At 37.0% G+C, this 19,058-nt stretch overlaps 1 protein-coding gene across 1 annotated transcript in view; it reads left to right on the top strand.

Annotated features, from left to right (window-relative positions):
* Positions 1–3,956: 3,956 nt before the first annotated feature.
* Positions 3,957–19,058, top strand: part of Liprin-beta (liprin-beta 1) — a 622,086-nt gene continuing 606,984 nt past the window's right edge. The window contains exons 1-2 of the mRNA XM_089105990.1: positions 3,957–4,049; positions 5,544–6,438. Coding sequence (XP_088962116.1) covers positions 5,644–6,438 — 795 coding nt within the window. The 5' untranslated portion in view covers positions 3,957–4,049; positions 5,544–5,643. The remainder of the gene's footprint in view (positions 4,050–5,543; positions 6,439–19,058) is intronic.

Here is a 19,058-nt window from a genome sequence, read left to right as displayed (position 1 = left end):
CAGACTTCTGTCGACCCAGCCAAGTTGTTCAAAGATTTTGAATCATTTGTTTCTACATTATTCCGTCGTGTAGTGAGAGGGGCCGAAAAACTGACTACCGCTCAGTTGCTAGAAATAGAAATGATAGAAGAAAACTTTTTAGATGTTACACTTGCTGATCTTGGAACCAATTTCCGTCGAATGTTGATAAACTCGAAAGTTCCAGATGAACAAAAGAGTGAACTTAGAAAAAGATGCTATGACTTTCTGAAGAAATTGTGTGAAGAGGTGAAGAAAAGAGTCCCTTCACACATGAAATTGCTTTCAACTGTGGTTTTGTTATCACCAGAGCACTGTCTGAGTCAGACTCGTTGCAGTTTTGATAACCTACCTTTGTCTCTTCTTGTGCCAGTGCCAGATAAAAACTTGTGGAAAGTGGAACTAATAGAAGATCAGTGGAGAAGACTGCTGTCTATCGACTGGACACTGGTGGTTGAGAAAAGTGAATCTCTCAATTCTGAACAATTTTGGGTCGCTGTGTACAATTACACAAATGCAGGGGGAGAATATTGTTTTAGAGAACTCGCCGCCTCTGTACTCAATATTTTGGCACTACCAGTGTCGAACGCGTTTGTTGAACGGGTTTTTAGTATAATGAACTGCGTTAAGACAAAAGTTAGGAATAGAATGGGCCTGAAGCTGCTTTCGGCGATATTATTGATTAGAGGGTGCCTTCATGGGGATGAAAAATGTTGTCAAAATTTCATCCCTTCGAAAGCAATGTTTCAAAGGTTCGACAGCTCTATGTATAAGTGCGAAAAAAGTAATGCTGAAACTGAAGATGAAGACATCGCGGTTTTTGAACTGTTAGATGAGTTTTTTGAGGAGTGATAACCCACAGTTGTGTATTTTTTCTGTGGTGCATTTGTTGCTGGATAATATTTTGCTTCTAATTATTTAGACTCAGGGCGTATTTTTCGCTATCATCGGACTCGCGTTAATGATTACGGCTGGACTTCCACCAACTGTCTTCAGTGCAAAAGAATAGAGCCTCATGGCTAGAATAGAGCCTCATGTATTGGATTTCCTTGTATTTCGTAAGTTTTAACCCAGATTAACAATAAAACTTTCTGTAATTGTGGTTTCAGTCTGATTTTCTTTTATTCTAGGTTTTAAAATATCGGATAAGGATTGAATGCCTAACAATACATAATAATTAAGTATATACGCTCCATGGATTAACTGGGTTGATAGAGTGAAGTTGAAACTTAAAACTAACAAAGTTATTACCCCTCTACTTGTGCCGTCATAGATTTACTAGCGATTTACGTAAATCAAAAAAAAATGGAAGAAAGGTTGTTCTCTCACTGCTAGAAAAAAACAGCCACTGATTGTGATGTACTTATTATCGATGATAGACTCTGAGCCTCTGGAGCATATTTATATGGTAAATTAGCCAGTGATATGATAAAAGCTAGGAAAAAAAAAGTGAAGATGTGAATTTTCTGTTTGTTACTAGGTATTCTTTTAAGCTCACATAACATTGTTTTTCAATGATATCATGGTATGTATAAAATAAACCAAGTGTCTAAAGAATACATTGCCTTTTTGTTGTCAGGGAAGCACTTGTCAATTTTACGACGTCATACGTAGAAGATTTGTTATTTTTGTTCGCTCACAGAGCTCTTTTTTGCTTTTGACCTATCCTTAAGTTTAGGTTATCTGATATGCCAATTGTATCTCTCCTCGTTTTACCCATAACAGCGCTATAATAGGGTTATAATAGCGTTCGCTATTTTTGGGCTACTTTGGGCTATTTTTGGGCTAATGATTGCTCCTCTTTGGGCTATACGTTATGCCAAAAACCTGGCAACACTGCCTGTGACTACTGGATTCTAGACGAGTACTAAAAAATCCCTTTTGTTCTACTTGTTATTTGTTTTATAAGATTGTAAAACATTTGCAACTATGTAAATACCAATGAAACACTAATAAAACAATGTTTGCCTTCAAAAAGGCCCCATAAGAGGGCTGCTTTGCGCCAAGGGGTATGTGTGCAAGGGGTATAGGGCTACATACCCCTATATATACAAGGCTATATATACAAGGGGTACAGGGGTATAGGGCTGTATGTGCTTAATGCAAATTTTCAAGAAACACTTTGCTCAGTTGACATATACTTATTCATTTGCGATAATTTTGTCTAATTTTATTTCCACACTTCTATCGGAGCTAAGATCCTGGAAATGACAACTTTAGAAACAGTTTAAATATTCATTCTAATTATCGTTGATTAATGCCATAAAATTGTACCTAAGTTTGGGTTCTCCCGATGAGTGTTGAAAGCAGACAAGTTGTTTTAACATTCGTTTGACAGTGGTTAGAAGCCAAAACTTTTCAGGAGACGGTGGGGGGGGGGGCTTCAAAACTGTAAAGAACCCAGTGGTATGCGCGACCTCTTATGTTCCATATGTCTATTTGCATTCGGGCCACGGCGATGTTCTACAAGAGAATTGAGCTCTGCTAGCTTATCGGCATTTTGTATGCAAAACTGTGGGTTAAATCCAGGCGAAAGAAACGCTTTAAATGCATATATTGACTATTTCAACATAAAATAACGTTTCTCAATCAGCTCAATTTGAGTAACAAAGTAGGAACTCAATAGATAGATAGTTAGGCTAAAGCTCCAATTTGCACTAAGCTATTACTAAAAGTTTAACTTCAGCCAAGTAAGTGAATGGGACTGGCCCTGAATTTTACGCTAAATTATGCAGTCAGAACTAAATTTTTTACAAGCATGACTAATAGTACTGCCAGTCTCTTAAAAAAACTGAATTTAATCAGTGGCATTTAATCTTGGGGGCAAGTGCACCCTAGATTTTCCCCGCGCGATTTGGAAAATGAGGTGGATATGTTCGTTGAAAAACTCCTTTTTCTATATTATTTATTGAAAAAATTAAAATAACTAAAAATTCGCCCCCCAAGATTTTGAAAAATACATCCCCCTTCTAAGTTTGATGAATTGACGCCACTGGCAAAAATACTCACTGCAGTAAATCTGATCCATACAGTTTAGGCCTCACTGACTTGCATTTAATGACGTGAAAGGTTGAAAAATAAATCAGGGTGAAAAAATCAGTAAAAATAAGGTAAAACATATAACACGAAACAGCTTAAGGAGGACTAGCTTTCCTTTGAAGGTGTAATTGTATTTGGGAATAAACATATTGTTAATGTTTGAATTTTTACGGATGAAAAGGGCTGTGAAATTTAACCAGTTAATTTTGCTTATTTATTCTCACGGCTCAGCGTGGCAACGCCGACGAAAATGTGGCACTGTGCCAGAAACTTGATAATTTTGAAATAACCAATTATAAATTTTAGAAAATGTCGTTTTCAGGGTTGTATAGACCTAACATGGGTCCAGAGGGGTAAACAAAATTTTATTTGATGTCCCTGGTACTTTTATTTTTAGTTTGTTTGTGTGGTGACAGCAGGGTCGTTACCAGGATTTTTTTCGGGGGGGGGGGGGTTGTACAAAAGGATTTTTTTCGGGGGGTTACAAAAGAACTTTAAAAAAAACATCAAAAATTCGTTTCATTTTTGTTACGTTTTTATGATTCGGACAAATATTTCGGGGGGGGGGGAATTTAAACCCTGTAACCCCCTTGGATACGGCCTTGGGTGGCAGACCGACGGTCTGTGTGTGTCTCCTCTTGAAAGTTTCCTTTTCGTGTTTCTTTTCACTTTTATGCTCCTCTTTCCGTATCCTGTATAGTGTCTAGATAAATTACTACTATTATTGTAAAAAACTTTAATAGTTTTTACAAGGTTCAAAATAAAAGGAATCCGACGTCTTGGCCACCTTTCAAATATTTATCTACTTGGTTCTGAAGTGCAGAAACTTTTGGGTTCCCGGTGGAAACTCTTCTCTCTCCCCTACCTGATTCCAGTGTGTCATTTCTAATGAGAGTGATGGGACATCTCTCCAGAGCGACTTAAGTTATCGAAAGTGGGGGTCTTGTGATTAGCGTAAATTGAAAAGTGTGAACTCATATTAAAGTTTAAAGGTTTGTGAATTGAGTCTGTGCAAGGTTAAATGTTTTAGAGAAAATTGTTGAGCTTTTGAAATGATTGGAGAAACAGCGATTTTTCTTGAATGTCTTATTAAGTATTATAAATAAATTGATAAAACAGAAAACCCTTATACGAAAAAAAATCCTTCAAGTGGAATACATAAGCAGCGATTCTTCACTCTAAAATTAAATCGATACTTTTTGTAACAAAGTCAAATGTAGTCTTAATAGAGCTTATATTAGAGCATAGCATATTAGAGCAAAGCATAGCATATGTTAAATACATAACCTAAACTAAACTAGGTCCCCCCCCCCTCTAAACCCCAAAAAACAAAAGTTTAAATATTGTAAACGCAATGAGAAATCACGCTTTGCAATCAATTTAGATAGCAAATACCCGTTTGACGGGTTTCCATGTCTGGTTTCCTTGTTAACAATAACCAACATAGTTATTAGATGTTTTGACTATGCTGAAAAAAAAAATGGCTATCTCAAAATTTTGTTCGGGTGATTTTGGCGAAAAATGAGCTTGGGAGGGGGGCTAGCTGTCCTTTAATATTTCAAAGAATTATAGTCAAAGAATTAAGTCTGCTGTAATAAAAAAAATGTATAAATATTTTTGAGAATATATTCAGTTATGTTGCATCTAAAAATTCTGGTGATGATGGTTTTATTCTAAAAAAAACAATGCTCTAAAACTTATTTTTGTTCTTTTTGAGATTTTTTTTTCAATTTTTGCACTTTTTTGGTTGAATACCGTGATTTTTTTTTAATGACATGATCAGTAACAATAGAATCGTGAAGGGGGGATACTTGGAATGTAAAAAAAACAACACTATGTTGTTAAAAAGGCCTGTACTAAAAAACAGAAAATTTTTCAGTCACAGAAAGTGACGCAAAGAAATTTGCCGCTTTTTCACATTTAGGGTACCCAATTCACGCTAAAATACCATTAATTGTCGTTAATTGCGAAATAGGAATTGTCATTATTACAAAATGTAGCCACTAGTTATGGCAGAATCATTCGAAAAATTTTTAAATATAGAGAGGTATTAAATGATAAATTGTACTGAAACAAGACGTTTTAGGCAGTACAATTTTTAGACTAGACTATACAATTCGAAGAAGATGATGTGATTTTCGAAGTAAGATAGGCTATCTAGCTTACCGCAATATGTTACTTTGACTTATTAATATAAGAAATTAATTTTTTTAAACAGCTTCTACAAATGGTTTAAATCCTGATTTAATAAGTTTTTTTGTCATTTAATTAGAGAAAGGAGCTGTAAGAGCCCAAATTCTGCCTAACTTTTAATTGTTGAATTTTTAAGATTTGTTGAACACTTCAAGACAGCATTGTTCACATACATTTGCATAAAATCAAAAGGAAAAACTAAACACTTTATTGACTTTGGCTGTTTATTTAAGGATGTTTTGTTGATATTTGTTTTCACCTTGCTTGCACAAACCTTTAGAAAATGTGGGTAGTAATTTTCAGTTCCGTTTTGATTGTGAATAGTGACAGTTCCGGATTTTTTAAGTTTTAAACGATATTGACTCTAAGGAAAGGGAAGCATAAGTTCGAATAATGAGTCGAAATCATCTGACTAGAAGCTTTGAGAATGTGAACGAACAAAGTGATAATGACATGTTTTCTAGCAAAAGTTCTAACAACTTAAATAAGAATGACACCGATTATCCTCAATATCCTCCTCATTTAGCTGGAGGAATGTGGCCCTATATACCAGCTCCTCCCTATGCTGGTCAGTCGTGGCAGTATCAGAACTACTACTCACCCGGGTATATCCCCATTCAGCCTACTGCTTATGTAGGTCATCCTGTCGATAGCTGGGGACATCATTTCTGCCGAGCCACTCCCAGTCCTGGGTCTACATTAAACTTCAAGTCTTGCAGTATGGATAAACTCGCGGGTCAGCATAGACATGTCCCTATTGTTTGTAATTCTCCCACGCCTTCACCTCCGGGGTCCCCACAGTTTCAAAGATCCTTAGTTCAGAGGAGTCCAAGTCCCTCGAGTAGAAACTTTAATAAAAAGACAGTTCAAGGCAGTATTGCTGGCAAGCCACCGCGACCGACTCGAACTCAAAAGATGCCTGTAACTCGGTCTAAAACTTTGGATAGTGATGGCGGAGATGGCTATTTAAGTGATGGTTTTGGATTAAGTATGGCTAGAACATCAAGCCCAATTGAGAATAAATTAGACAAAAGCAGTAAAGTCCCTAGTCTCGACTCGCTGTATGAGCAACTGAAGCAGATTGCAGATAATGGTGCTAAAGCTGAACGTAATTTGACTGCAAGGGCTCTTGCATTTCTAAACGAAAAAACAAGTAGCTGTGCTAGCATTCAAGAAAGGGAGAGAAAGGTAAGACGCTATTCCTGGACTCTGTTGTACCATAATTTATTGTTACAATGTTGATGGTAGAATTTGAACTTAATAGTAATATTGGTTTGAAGGGATGTCTTACATTATTGACGACATGGGCTTCCAGTTTCCTACTCTACTCCCCACCCACAGAACTCATCATGTCAAAGCTCACCATGTAGATTCTTCAAGTATTCATCGTGTATTGTCCTTTTTTTCTTTTTTTTGTTTTTTGTTGTACTCCCTGTTCTTGCTTTTTTGGTATGGACAGGTTAGAAAATATATAAATAATGATAAATAAATAAATAATAACTGAATACCTTATCATTCGTTTTAATAAAAAAAACTTTTATTTTTTGAGGTCACTGATGACTATTTGTAGGCTAAGATTCCAAAATAGCTGTCCAAACAGATTCCAAACAGATTAAGTTTTTGTAATTATTCAGAACACACTCAAAAATTTTGATCTGGGTAAATGTCCTAGACAGTGTTGCCACCAGCTCAAAAATAAAATCCCGATTTTTCTTCAAAAAAAATCCCGAAATTTCAAAAAAAATCCTGGAACACGGTTTTTAGGTTATACAACATAGGGCTGCAAGGTGATGACGTAAAAAGCAAGGCGCGAAATTCGAAGTACCGTGAAACGTGGTTTCTAGTTGTAACTAACAACTGATTGTAAATATTCCTAGTATTATTTCGACGTTAAAAAGTTCTGGTGGATTAGTCTGATCTACGACATTTTTTTTAGGCCAAAACAATTCGCCAATGTTCCGTAAAAAGGGCTAACGACCGTAGGGTCGTAGGGTCGACCGTAGGGTCGTCTAACGACCGTAGGGTCGTAAGGTCGTTACGACCGTAGGGTCGTAACGACCGTAGGGTCGTAAGGAAGAGAATACCCTTCTTTAAAAAAATTAATATAAAAGTCAAACCAATTTTTTCTTACAGAAATAAAGGGCTAAGTTGAAACTTAAAGCGACAGAAATTATTGCTTCACAATTTGTGCAAGATAAAACTGCAAAACTAGCTCAAACAAACTGACTACGAATAAACTGGTATTTTTAATATATATTAGGATTTTGAAAAACTAGGGCTTTACTAAAAACACAAAATCAACCTTCCAAAAAATGGAATGTGCTCACAGAAGCAAAAAAATCCATCAGTTGCCAGTCGGAAATAAACGACTAATTGAGCAGGCTCTCAAAATTCTTTCACAAATCAGGAAGTCTACAAATCAGATAAGATAAGATAAATAGATAGATAGCTAAGATTTATTCATAATCAATTAATCATACAAGAAAATACATTGTGCTAATCCCCCAAAGGCTCCTAGGCCTGTCATAGAGGGGGAATACATACCATTTAAATCAAACACTAACTCAATAGAAAAACAATAAAATAGGCCGACCTTGAATAAGCCAATCAATACGGTAGGTCGTAAGGGTTTACGACCGTAAAGGTCGTAAAAAGGGCTGAAAAAAAAAGAAAAAAAAGAAGGAAAAAAGTGCCACCGCAAGAATGGGTTTCCTGTGGACGGAGGCCGCCCAGTCTACGGGAGAGCAAATAGTTTTTTTTTTTGTGTTAAAAAATTTTAAAGTTGTAGGAGTAAGCCTTTTGGAAGACCACCTTTGGCTGGTAATTTATAATAAAGAAGTTAGGTGACGCTTAAAGTAGTAGATTTTAAAATATTTTTTATAAAAAATTTTACTTCACTGATCGGCGCGGCGGTGGGATTAAAAAAAAAAAAAAAAAAAAAAAAATGCACAAACAGCGGTTCATAACTTATGCAAAGAAAAGGACTAATTTTTTGCGGAATTTTTAAAATTTATGGCCTTAGCCAGAAGAGACACCGGAACTGTCCATTTCTTTGCATCAGGTATGTACCGGTGGACGTGCATGAGGGCACTCAGCATCTCGCTGTCTAATCTGTTCCGGAGCGGGCTCTTAATAAGCTTGAGAAGGGAAAACTGCCTTTCAGCGCCGGCACTACCGTGTGGCAGGCTCATCATGGTAAACATAAATGAAGGTAAGACTTTGAACATCTTATTTTCACCTGCATCTTTACAACTGTCCACAAAGGACCAAAACGCTACAGGACCTTCTTTACCTTTCACTTCAAAGATCTCATCCACAAATGGCAGTCTTCTCCACTCTGAGTTAAGCTCCTCGACGTCAACAGAGTATGTTGCACAAAACCTACTGTACAGCGGTGCTCTAGAGGAGATCTGGCCCGAAAGAGCGATTGAAGGGTCAATACATTCTAACTGTTTCAAAAGAGGATCCCTATGGTTAATCCTTTTTTGAATCTGCTTCACAAGAATCTGGTAGAACTTGACACACTTGACTTGAATGTCATTCACCTGATGAGAGGATAAACGCAAGTTTTCCGACTTGACTAGAACATCAAATTTGGCACCGAAGTAAATCTCATTAAAAGGTCTCAGGTTATGAGGGTTGAAGACGTCAACTTCAAAGGGATCTTTATTTCGCAGAGAATTTTCTTTCATGAAGTTTCTCAGAATTTCTCCCAGAGTATCTCTCACAGATTTCAAAATCAGGTGAATCCTAACATCTTCACTCTGGTACTGTAAATTCAGCCTATTCACCACAGGCAAAATGTACCCGAGAAACATATAATAGAGCTGCAACTCATGGCTTTGTAGCCCCTTCAATATTGCGTTGGCTGCTGGTATTTCTGTCAGCATCATCGACTGAAAGTACAAGGTTCATGCAGGCCACTGTTCCAATAATCTCTGCACCACCTGCTCCATGGCCAACCATCTTGTTTTACTTGGATAAAGTACGGCATGTTCGGCAATATTCAAAAAGGCCTGGCATTCCTTAAACTGTTCTTTGCGTTTTGGTGAAAAGGCGACAAAGTTGTATATGTCATGACTAAATTGGATTACTGACGAATCCAGTGCCTCACAAGCAGCAGCAGAGCACAGGGCAAAAGAATGACAGATGCAGCCATGTACCACTAGCCATGGTAGCTCTTGTTTCAAGAGGGTAGCCAATCCATTGTTTTTGCCTAACATAACACTAGCATTGTCAGAAGCAAAACCAATAATATTTGCTACAGGAATGCCCCTAGTGACAAACTCATTAACGATTAATGCTTTTAGCCCAGCCGCAGATGCATCTTTTACTTTTGGCATTGCTAAAAATTCTTCGACAACTTTAAGATCATTTTCGACCTTCTTGGCATAACGCACTAGAATCACTAAAAACTTCGTACACGAAACATCGGTAGATTCATCAACGATTATCGAAAATTTGCATCCTTTCAGATCAGTAGCAAGTTCCTCTTCCCCATCTTTCGCAATCACGAGTTTGATCATTTGTGAAGATTTAGTCCGGGCGCAAGCAAGACCACTAACAGTCGGCGAGTCTTTTATGTAGTTTTTTAAAACGTCAGGCAACTGATCCATTTTAGAAACCGGAAGGTTCTCTTTCACAATAAACGCACACAAGCCCAGTTCAAGGCCTAAAATACTGTCTCTTAGTTTGGCTCGCTCCTGGAGCTCTTTGGAAGCACATGATAAAGCCGATACTTGATTCATTTTAGCTTTGACAGCGTTAACATGAAATGGTCTGGACGCATGCCGTCTCATAGCAGACTTATTCCCTTTGAGTGGTTTTGAGCAATAGCTACAGTAAGCCTTTGATGGCTCTTTTTCATCCGCCTTAAGCCAGCCCTTAAATTCTGGCAAATGGAGCCACTTGCTGGTGAACTTATCTACATAATTTTTCTTGCCTTTGCTTTTCTGGACTGCACGTTTTTCTCTTCTCTTCCCAATCTCTTTGGAAGATGACGCATTTTTGGTTTTCACTGAATCCTTTCTAAGATTTCTGTTCTTCTCATTCAAAGAATGCCGCCCATTTTCAGCATTATCAGACTCCGACGGCGACACAGGATTTGGATCAAATTCTGACCCCTCGTCACTATTGCTAAGGTCTTCGGTTAGATCTTCAGAAGAATGTTCGTCCTCTGAATCTTCAGAGGAGGAGTATTCATTATCGAAGTTGGACTGTCGATGTGGGCGTACGGTAGTAAACACTTCGTTTTCAAAATGTGACGAATCCGCGTCGGCAGAACAGCCAGCGTCGGGCTCTTGACGTGGATGTTTCGTAAGTAATATTTCCTTTTCAAGATCTGACGAACCTGTGGTGGCAGCTAATCCTGACTCTCCCTGGGTAGTCTCAGGACTCTTCCGCTGTTTCGCAAACACGAGACGAATGTCCTTCATCAGTAAAAGAGATGACTAGATAATGTGCGGCGGCAGAATGTTGGAAGGGGGGGGGGGCCAAAAACGAAACAAAACAATTAAAAATCGTATTCAAAGCATTCCCGTCGTTTCGGTTTTAGTTAAAGGACAAATAAACGTAAAAAAAATACAAATAATTCTCTATGGGACCCGAGAAAACACAATGTACCATCAAAAACCGAAATTCGTAGCGTTTTTCAAAAGTTTGTTATTTACGAATTTACTATTTGGTCCGTGGGCTTGCAGCGTCCCTCTGGTGTTGCGACGAAATAATCTTTGGCTGATTTTTCCTCAGTTGCCGATGAAAGGCTACAGAAGAAGCTAACGAAAAGCTATAAGGGAATGCAGGCAGAGAGACTGCATTTTCTGTTTTCTTCCTTCATTTTAAATCAACCAGGGTAAGAAGTCACATCAACGATTTTCAAATTTTTTGCGGCCGGGGTCTCGGATAGCACTGTGTAGGAATTATGACGTCTGGCCTCAAAATCTTGAAAATCCCTAAACGTGTTAAAAAAAGGCTTGGTGGATATGAATTGAGATTTTTAACCATGAATGAAGGTATTATCATTATTTTTGCGTTCCTATGTCCTTTAAATTGAAAATAAATATTTTTTCTTAATATTTTTAAATATTTATACTAATATATATTATATTTTAATATATATTTTATATATATTAATTATTTTTAAATATTTATAAATTTCTTGGCCACTCGAGTACCTAGTCTTTAGCATTCTGACTATTCTAACCCCCCCCCTGCCTACGCCCATGGACTTAAGTATTTACAGATCTACCAATTATTGTCAATGCTTAGCTGATTCACTAGCTGTCTCTTGTCCAAAATCTTCCACCGGTCATACTGTATAAGTCAGAGGAATATTATATGATCTTTTTTCTTTCTAACAAATACTTTCTAGATACTGGAATTTCTGTTTCATTCAGACCCACCTAGGCCAAGGTTAAATGTACAAATAAAGCCTTATAAGATTTTTGGCTGCAAAGTCTTATTCCTTCAATGCATGATCACAAATATAGTCAGGCTAGAGAAACATAGTCAGAATGCTAAAGACTAGGTACTCGAGTGGCCAAGAAATTCCTATCTATCTGCTGCAACAAAAAAAAGTTGATGGGCTAACATTCTCCTCTACTTAATTTTTACTTCTCTAAGCCTATCAAGCACAAAATCACTTTCCAGAAACTTTGTGTGGCCAATTTAAACTTTTCTGACTCAAATTAAAGGACATATCGCAGTACTTTCGGCTTTTCTACTACTTTTGGATCTGTAGGGATCCTTGCATTTCCCTGAAACCTCGATTTTTGCTGCTTTTGTGTAAAGTAAAATTTTGCATCCAGCGATTTTGACGTTTGAGCTATCGTGATTTCGAGTTCGCAGAATCGCAACCTAATAGGGATTTTCTGTATTGGAGAAAAGAAACTTCTCCAGAAAGAAAGAGCACTGCATATGCATCATAATTCATGATTAGAAGTATAATATACTGCAGACCCCCTAAATCATAAAATCTAATGCTAGTCTATTTATATGGACATTTTATAGAAAGAAATTTAAAAGATTCTCAAAAGTTCTGACTAAAGATTTTTCTTGTTACCTCCTCTCTACCTAAAAAACTTATCCTTGAAATTAAAAAAAGAGGTCATCTTACAATATGTCTGGAAATGGGTGGTGGGAGGTAGAAAAGCCCACACAAATTCATGTTACCAGAATGCTTTTCTAAAATTATTCCAACCATCTTCCACATTGTCAACTTTTAAACTCTCAAGTTTGGTATTCAACTGTTCCTGGAAAGCTTGTTTCAAATTCTCATCCTGGAGTCTACCAACATCATAACTTCCTGGGAGGTAGTTACCCTTCCGAGACTTCAGCTTTAGATTAACCCTAGACACTACTAGATGGTGGTCTTTACTTTTCACATCAATAACAGCACTCCTATATACCCTAGTATCTTGTATTGATCCTGCCAGTCGGTAATTTAAAAAAAAAAAAAAAAAAAAAAAAAAAAAAAAAAAAATATAGTTTTTTGAAGAAAAAAAGGCAAAAAACCCCCACCCCAATTTGTAAACAACCCCAAGGGCAATTGTGGCTTGTTGAAATGCTTCCAATTAATTGATTTTACTTCAAGTCAGGAAATGGAAAATGGGGCTAGGTCAGGAAAAGGAAATTTTAAGTAGACTAAAGATAGGCTTTGTAAAGATAGACTAGTCTAGGCCTAGTAATAGCAAAACATATTTTTAGCTCTAATATTTATTAAAGGGGAGAAATCAGATAAAGAAAAAAAGGAAATATACCATTAGATTTTCTATTTCCTTGTCTATTCCCCCACAAAGCCAGATACACCTTTAGGCTTAACAAAACAGTTTGATTTTTCTTTAAACTAGCTTTATTTGGTAATACACATCAGCTGCTGATGAAGAACTGGGTATATTATCCAAGCACCCCTGGTGTTTGGATAATCACTAACTTTGGACAAACAAAAGAGCATAATTTGATTCAAATAGAGCCTACATTTCCAAGCAAGCTCTTAGTCTTGCATATGTATAGATTTAGATTACCTTGTTGGGATTAGCTCAATGTGATCTCAGAAACTTTTTTATACTGAAAATTAAGCTTAAAGAAAAGTTAGCAAACCCTAGTAGCCTATTTTTCTTTACAGCACATGTCTGGGATTGAATCTATTTATGTTTGAGTGGCTTTGTATCCTACAAGGCCTATAGGATCATGTGTTTAAGATTGGGCAGTATTTTCTTGAATTTGCCTAAGCTATGCTTAAACTAAATTGTGTATTTGCCATTAGACTCTACTATTAACTATCAATGCATTCAAAACATTCAGCAATCCATATGGCTAAAATAATCAGCCTAATCAAATAGCCTAGGCTAGCCTACTTGTTCAAGAAAATTAGGAGAAACCTAATAAGTTAGGCCTATGCATGGTAACCTAACAAAGATCAATTTTATAGGTGGTATAATACAATAGTTCAGTAGTTAACAAAATAAAGTTAAGCTTCTTGGGAATAGCACCATCAGCGAGGGGAAAAACTCTACTTTGAGATTCAGATCCCAGTTTAAACTATTTAAACTTATTCCACTTATATATATACAGAATAAGTAGAATGCCGTACGCTTTTTACTTACCTTTTCTGAGTTTAACTTTGCCCGAGGCATTGCACGGGGCACTGACCTGAGAGATTTAAGTCTCCTCTTGACGGTGGCGTCAGTTGAGACTACTTTCAATACTTCCTGCAAGGTTAAAGCACGTTTAAAATTCGAAGTCGCCGCTCGACTCCAATTTTCAAAAGTTAAATCCGGAACGAAAAAATGGTTTCTACAGTGTAATAGCGCAAATCCAGAGGGAACAAACAAAAACAGAGAATATTCGTGATACTGTACAGAAAAAAAAAATAGTAGACTATCAGCCAAAATCGTTGAAAATATCTTTTTAATCGAAAAAACCCGGTTTTTAGCAAAACTCCCGATTTCTAGCAAAAAATCCCGGTTTTTATTAAAGAAATCCCGAAAGTCCCGGACACAACAAAAATCCTGGACCGCAAAAAAAAATCCCGGAATCCCTGGATTAATCCCGGACGGTGGCAACGCTGGTCCTAGACCAAACACAGTAAGTATATATATTGGGCAAGTTTTGGTAATTATTCAGAACACACTCAAGAATTTTGATCTGGGTAAATTATTTGGACCGCGTGAAGTTAGAAAACAATTCTTACTTCATAATATGTAGAATAATTGTAGCTAACGCATTTTACATGCAGACCCACTATAATTTACCCCCCCCCCCCATAATTTGCAAGTATATAACCCAAATTATATATGTCCAATGCATTCTATCAAACTAAATAAGTCTTGTGGCTATGAAATATGAAACCGGTTTTAAAAGATGTACAGATCAAAATTCTTGAGTGTTTTCTGAATAATTAACAGCTACCCAATTTTTTTTTAATAAACCTGTTAATTAATGGTTTTCCAAGTAAATAGTTTTAAACATAAAACTAGAATAATAATTTGATCCTGGCGAGACAAAACCCGATGTGCAGCACACATTTTTGTTTCTGAATCACAGTTAAACAATTTCTGAATTTGTTTATTAGAAGGCTAGAGCTGAAATTAGAACATGGTCCAAAAGCAAAACAATAAGTACATGTTCCACAAATGTCGTTTGATTTCGATATACCCTGTTAATTTGGAAGTACATATTTCATTTATGAAATATATATGTTAAATACTTTGTTTTGCGTTGAGGCACTTATATTGTATTTAACACCTCATATTTCTAATCAGTGACTCCAATGATGGGTTTTGCTTCAGAACTGTCTCTAAGTCTCAAAATTTTCATCAGTGTTTATTTTCAATTCTTGTTCGTTTTTAACCGCCAAGTTTTTTTTCTGAATATTAGTAGTCGTAACAAGTGTAGTAGTTGACTAATAAGTAATATCAATAATAGCAGTTAATCTTGATTAATAGTAAAAAGGAGACAGTAGCGGACGGGGTGGGAGCATGTTTTGAACGAGAGCCTACACAATTATGTTGGACTTCTTTATTGGAATACCAGCATCATATTTGTAATCGACATGATATTGATCATAATCGAATTCATCGATCATAAGTCCTATAATACCAATTGTGGAGAGAATTAGTTACTATTTGTAACGAAATATACATGTCATAAATATGTAGTCAGTACATTTCAGCCTTGGGCATTCATATTGCAGCCTTACTGACTCTTAATGACTCACAGTGTAATCATCTAAGACCATCTCCTAAATAATCCCAGACTGACCGTGAGTCGAAAAGAGGTGAACATTATTGCTTAAGGGGATCAGGGGAGATGGAGGGAGTGACATGGGGAATGGCACGAAGAGCGCCCCTTTCGGTCCTTTAATCATATAAATTTAAAATTCTTGCATGCTTTGTATCGGATTTGGAGTCAGCAAGCTCAGGAACCTTTGAACACCATTTTTGGCGAAAATCAAACTGTATTTGTGAAATAGGTAGCCCACCTAATGGGTTTGGATTTTCCCTAGTCTTGATGCGATCCTCTTAATCTATGATAATTAACATCGAAACATTTGTACCATTCTCTGGATAATTTTCAAATACTCGTGAGTCAAAACAGGAGTAGCAGGCTTTTATTTGAAAATTTAAAATCCGGGAAGCTGGAAAAGGCGAGGGCCTCACTGTATGACTCAATTGAAGAACTCTTGTATGACTCAGATTTCAACAAGGTCTAATAGGCCCACCGGTCTATTAAAATTTGTCTATTAAACCATTGTTATATGTGGATCCTTTTAATAATTTTGACCCCTTGCCTCTGGGACAGCACGTATCGTCTCACCTCCGTAGGCATACTTTTGAAAGTAGAGGAGGGGGTACCAGCCCCATGTGGCACCCCTGCTGCCACCTACAACTTTTTTTGCATCCCAAATAAGGGCATAGCCTCCCTAGGGAGAATGATGTGCGTTAATGGGGTCAATGACCTCTTTTTCCAAGGTCGATTTATTTGATGTTTCTATGTGTAATAACTCGGGGGGCGAAGGTTGCACATGCGCATTGAATACTAACGGGAGCAATTTTATTGATATGGGACTCAAAAGGGAAGTTAATTTCCGAGAACTTGATTGCGTAATCGAGGAGGAAGTGGATTTCAGTGACCTTGATTGCGTACTCGAAGGGGACCATATTGATTCACGATGGGGAACTTAAGAAACAAACATGGCTTCTTTAATCTGTGATTTACATAATCGCTAGGGGAAATTATTGATTCACGAAGGGGAGAATTATGAAACAAACATGGCTTCATTGTTGTTTGGTTAGCTTAACCTGAGAAATTGATTTACATAATCGGCGGGGAAATTATTGATTCACGAAGGGGGAATTAAGAAACATTAAGGCTTCTTTAATCTTTAGGCCTGAAGGATTTATTTATTATTGTTGTTTTTGGACAAGTGCATGCTAGGGGTGAATGTCAAGATGTCCTGGAATAGGAAACAGTTAGATCACATGTGTCCTTCTCAGCCAATCATCGAGTCGGATACATCCTCCTTCTCAGCCAATCAGAGACCTGCTTGCATATGATTTTCCCCGTTACATAACAATTCACCCTTGAGATTTCATATATAACGGGTGTGCAATGTGATTCAATTATCAGAAAGTATTTTGACGCTGTGTAAACAACAATGGATAAATTTGATGAACTTGAAGCCATGGCAACTTCAATTTACCATGTAAGTACATTTTTTATTTTCAAACGAATTTACCCTTGACATCCTCCCCTATATATTTCCAGCGAAATCCCCCCTCATACAACCAGTTTATTTATTCAAATATGGATAGAAACTATTTAGCCGGAGACGTCACTAGCAAGTTCAACATCAATCCACCCCCTACCACCAACAATGTGTGTAAAACCCAAAAAAAAAACCAAAGACCAAATGATCCTTAAATCTCAAAATCCGCATAAATCCCCCCCTCCAACCATTGTTTTAAAATCCCAAATTCTCGCAAAAAGAAATAATTATCCTTTCCCTCTATATTTCCACCTAAATACCCCCCCACCACCAGTGTTTTAAAATCCCAAAGTCTCTCCAAAATAAATAATTATCCGTCCCTCTAAATTTACAGCAAAATCACACCACCAGTGTTTTAAAATCATATTCTAGCAAAAAGAAATACCATTTTTATAAATTTGGCCTTTCTGTAAGCCCTATCAACTTCTGCATATCTCTGAGCTATTAACCCGATATGTTTTGACAGTACATTTCCGCAGGGTTATAATTACTTTGTCGTCCCCTCTTCCGATGTGTTTACAAACGCGGCAGGCAAAGGGACTATTCTTCTGTCAAATTAAAACACTTTTAAGCAATAATTAGAATTGTAGTTTCGTAACCTGTATGGAGAAGAGAAACAGATTAAGTTTAACAATATATTTATGGCATTATGTGAAAGGGGGCAATACATCTCTTCTAACATCTTCATTGTATGTAAAAGTAAGGGGGATTATGTGTATAGACATGTACGCCCATTGACAAGAAAACTAATGTGTAAATTTATAATTTTTTAAAGCCTTCAATAAAGTTTAATTTATATTCCCGGGTGTGAATCCAGGATTTTTGTTTGGGGCTAGCACTTTTATTGGAAATAGAAAAGATAATTGATTCTCTTTCGCTTTAATAAAACGCATTATTAACTTTATGAGAGGGTAGACTTAATTTTTCTAAATTTATGGGGAGTGAATATGGGTTTTGTGCTTTCTTAGTGATAAACTAAACAAAATAATGTTTAATAACTTTCCTTCTTTAAAAAGGGGCAAATTATTTTGATTTGATTTTTCTTCTCTTCTTTAAGGCAAATTATGAAGAATTTGTGGACACTGCTTTGATGGGACCTATAGCTGGCGCAAATAGCGACGAATGCGTGTCCCCTCCTTCCAAGAAAGCGAGGACCAATAATTCGCCCCCTGTCATGCAATATGATCGCTGGCCAAAACCCCCCAGCTCCACACTACCTGCCCAAGTGCAGCCACCTACGCAAGCCACTCTTAATCGAGCCACAATGGTGTCTGGCCAAACACTAAAAACAGAGTGGGTGAATAGCTTCAATGCCGAAGTCCCACCTATACAAGCTTTTTCAAGGGGCTCAGAAGCTACTCCGGCTGCACAAGTCACAGCTCCTATACAAGAAATTAACGTCACCAGTCCCTTCGCCCTCCACCACACGTTACCTGGACCCGGCCCAGTCACACAAGAACATAGCGACGCCACCCCGTCCACCCTCCAACACACGTTACCTGGACCATCCGGCACCCAAGCTCAGAGGGATTACCCAAATGTAAGTATTTTTTCCTACCATTTTATTTATTCATTTTTCAGTCCTTTTCAATCCTAATATAAACTTATCTCTGTGAAATATTAAGCCCTCGCCACAACCATTGTTTTAAATTTATCTCCCTCGGAGATATCTACATGTAATTTTTTGCTATGAAACCACTCTTTTCTCTGCTCCCACCCTCCCTCGGAGATATCTAAATGTATTTTTTTTGCAAAGAAACCACTCTTTTCTAATCTTTGCTATCTCTTCGCTGATATCTCATAAGCGAATATTTTTAGGTAATTTCTATTAATAATCACTGCATTTGAAACTCAAAATGCTATTTTTTCTAATCTTTGATATTTTCTCTGTTGCTATCTCTTCGCTGTTATCTAATAAGCGAATATTTTTAGGTAATTTCTATTAATGCTCACCATTTGAAACTCAAAATCCCCTATTTTTTCTAATCTTTACTATTTTCTCTGTTGCTATCATATATATTTTAGATACCTTTGAAACACC

This window comes from Artemia sp. Qi Xiang Cuo, chromosome 2 (genome assembly GCF_049724085.1).
Source record: "Artemia sp. Qi Xiang Cuo chromosome 2, ASM4972408v1, whole genome shotgun sequence".
NCBI classification, from domain to species: Eukaryota; Metazoa; Arthropoda; class Branchiopoda; order Anostraca; family Artemiidae; genus Artemia; species Artemia sp. Qi Xiang Cuo.
This window is presented reverse-complemented; position numbering and strand designations above follow the sequence as displayed.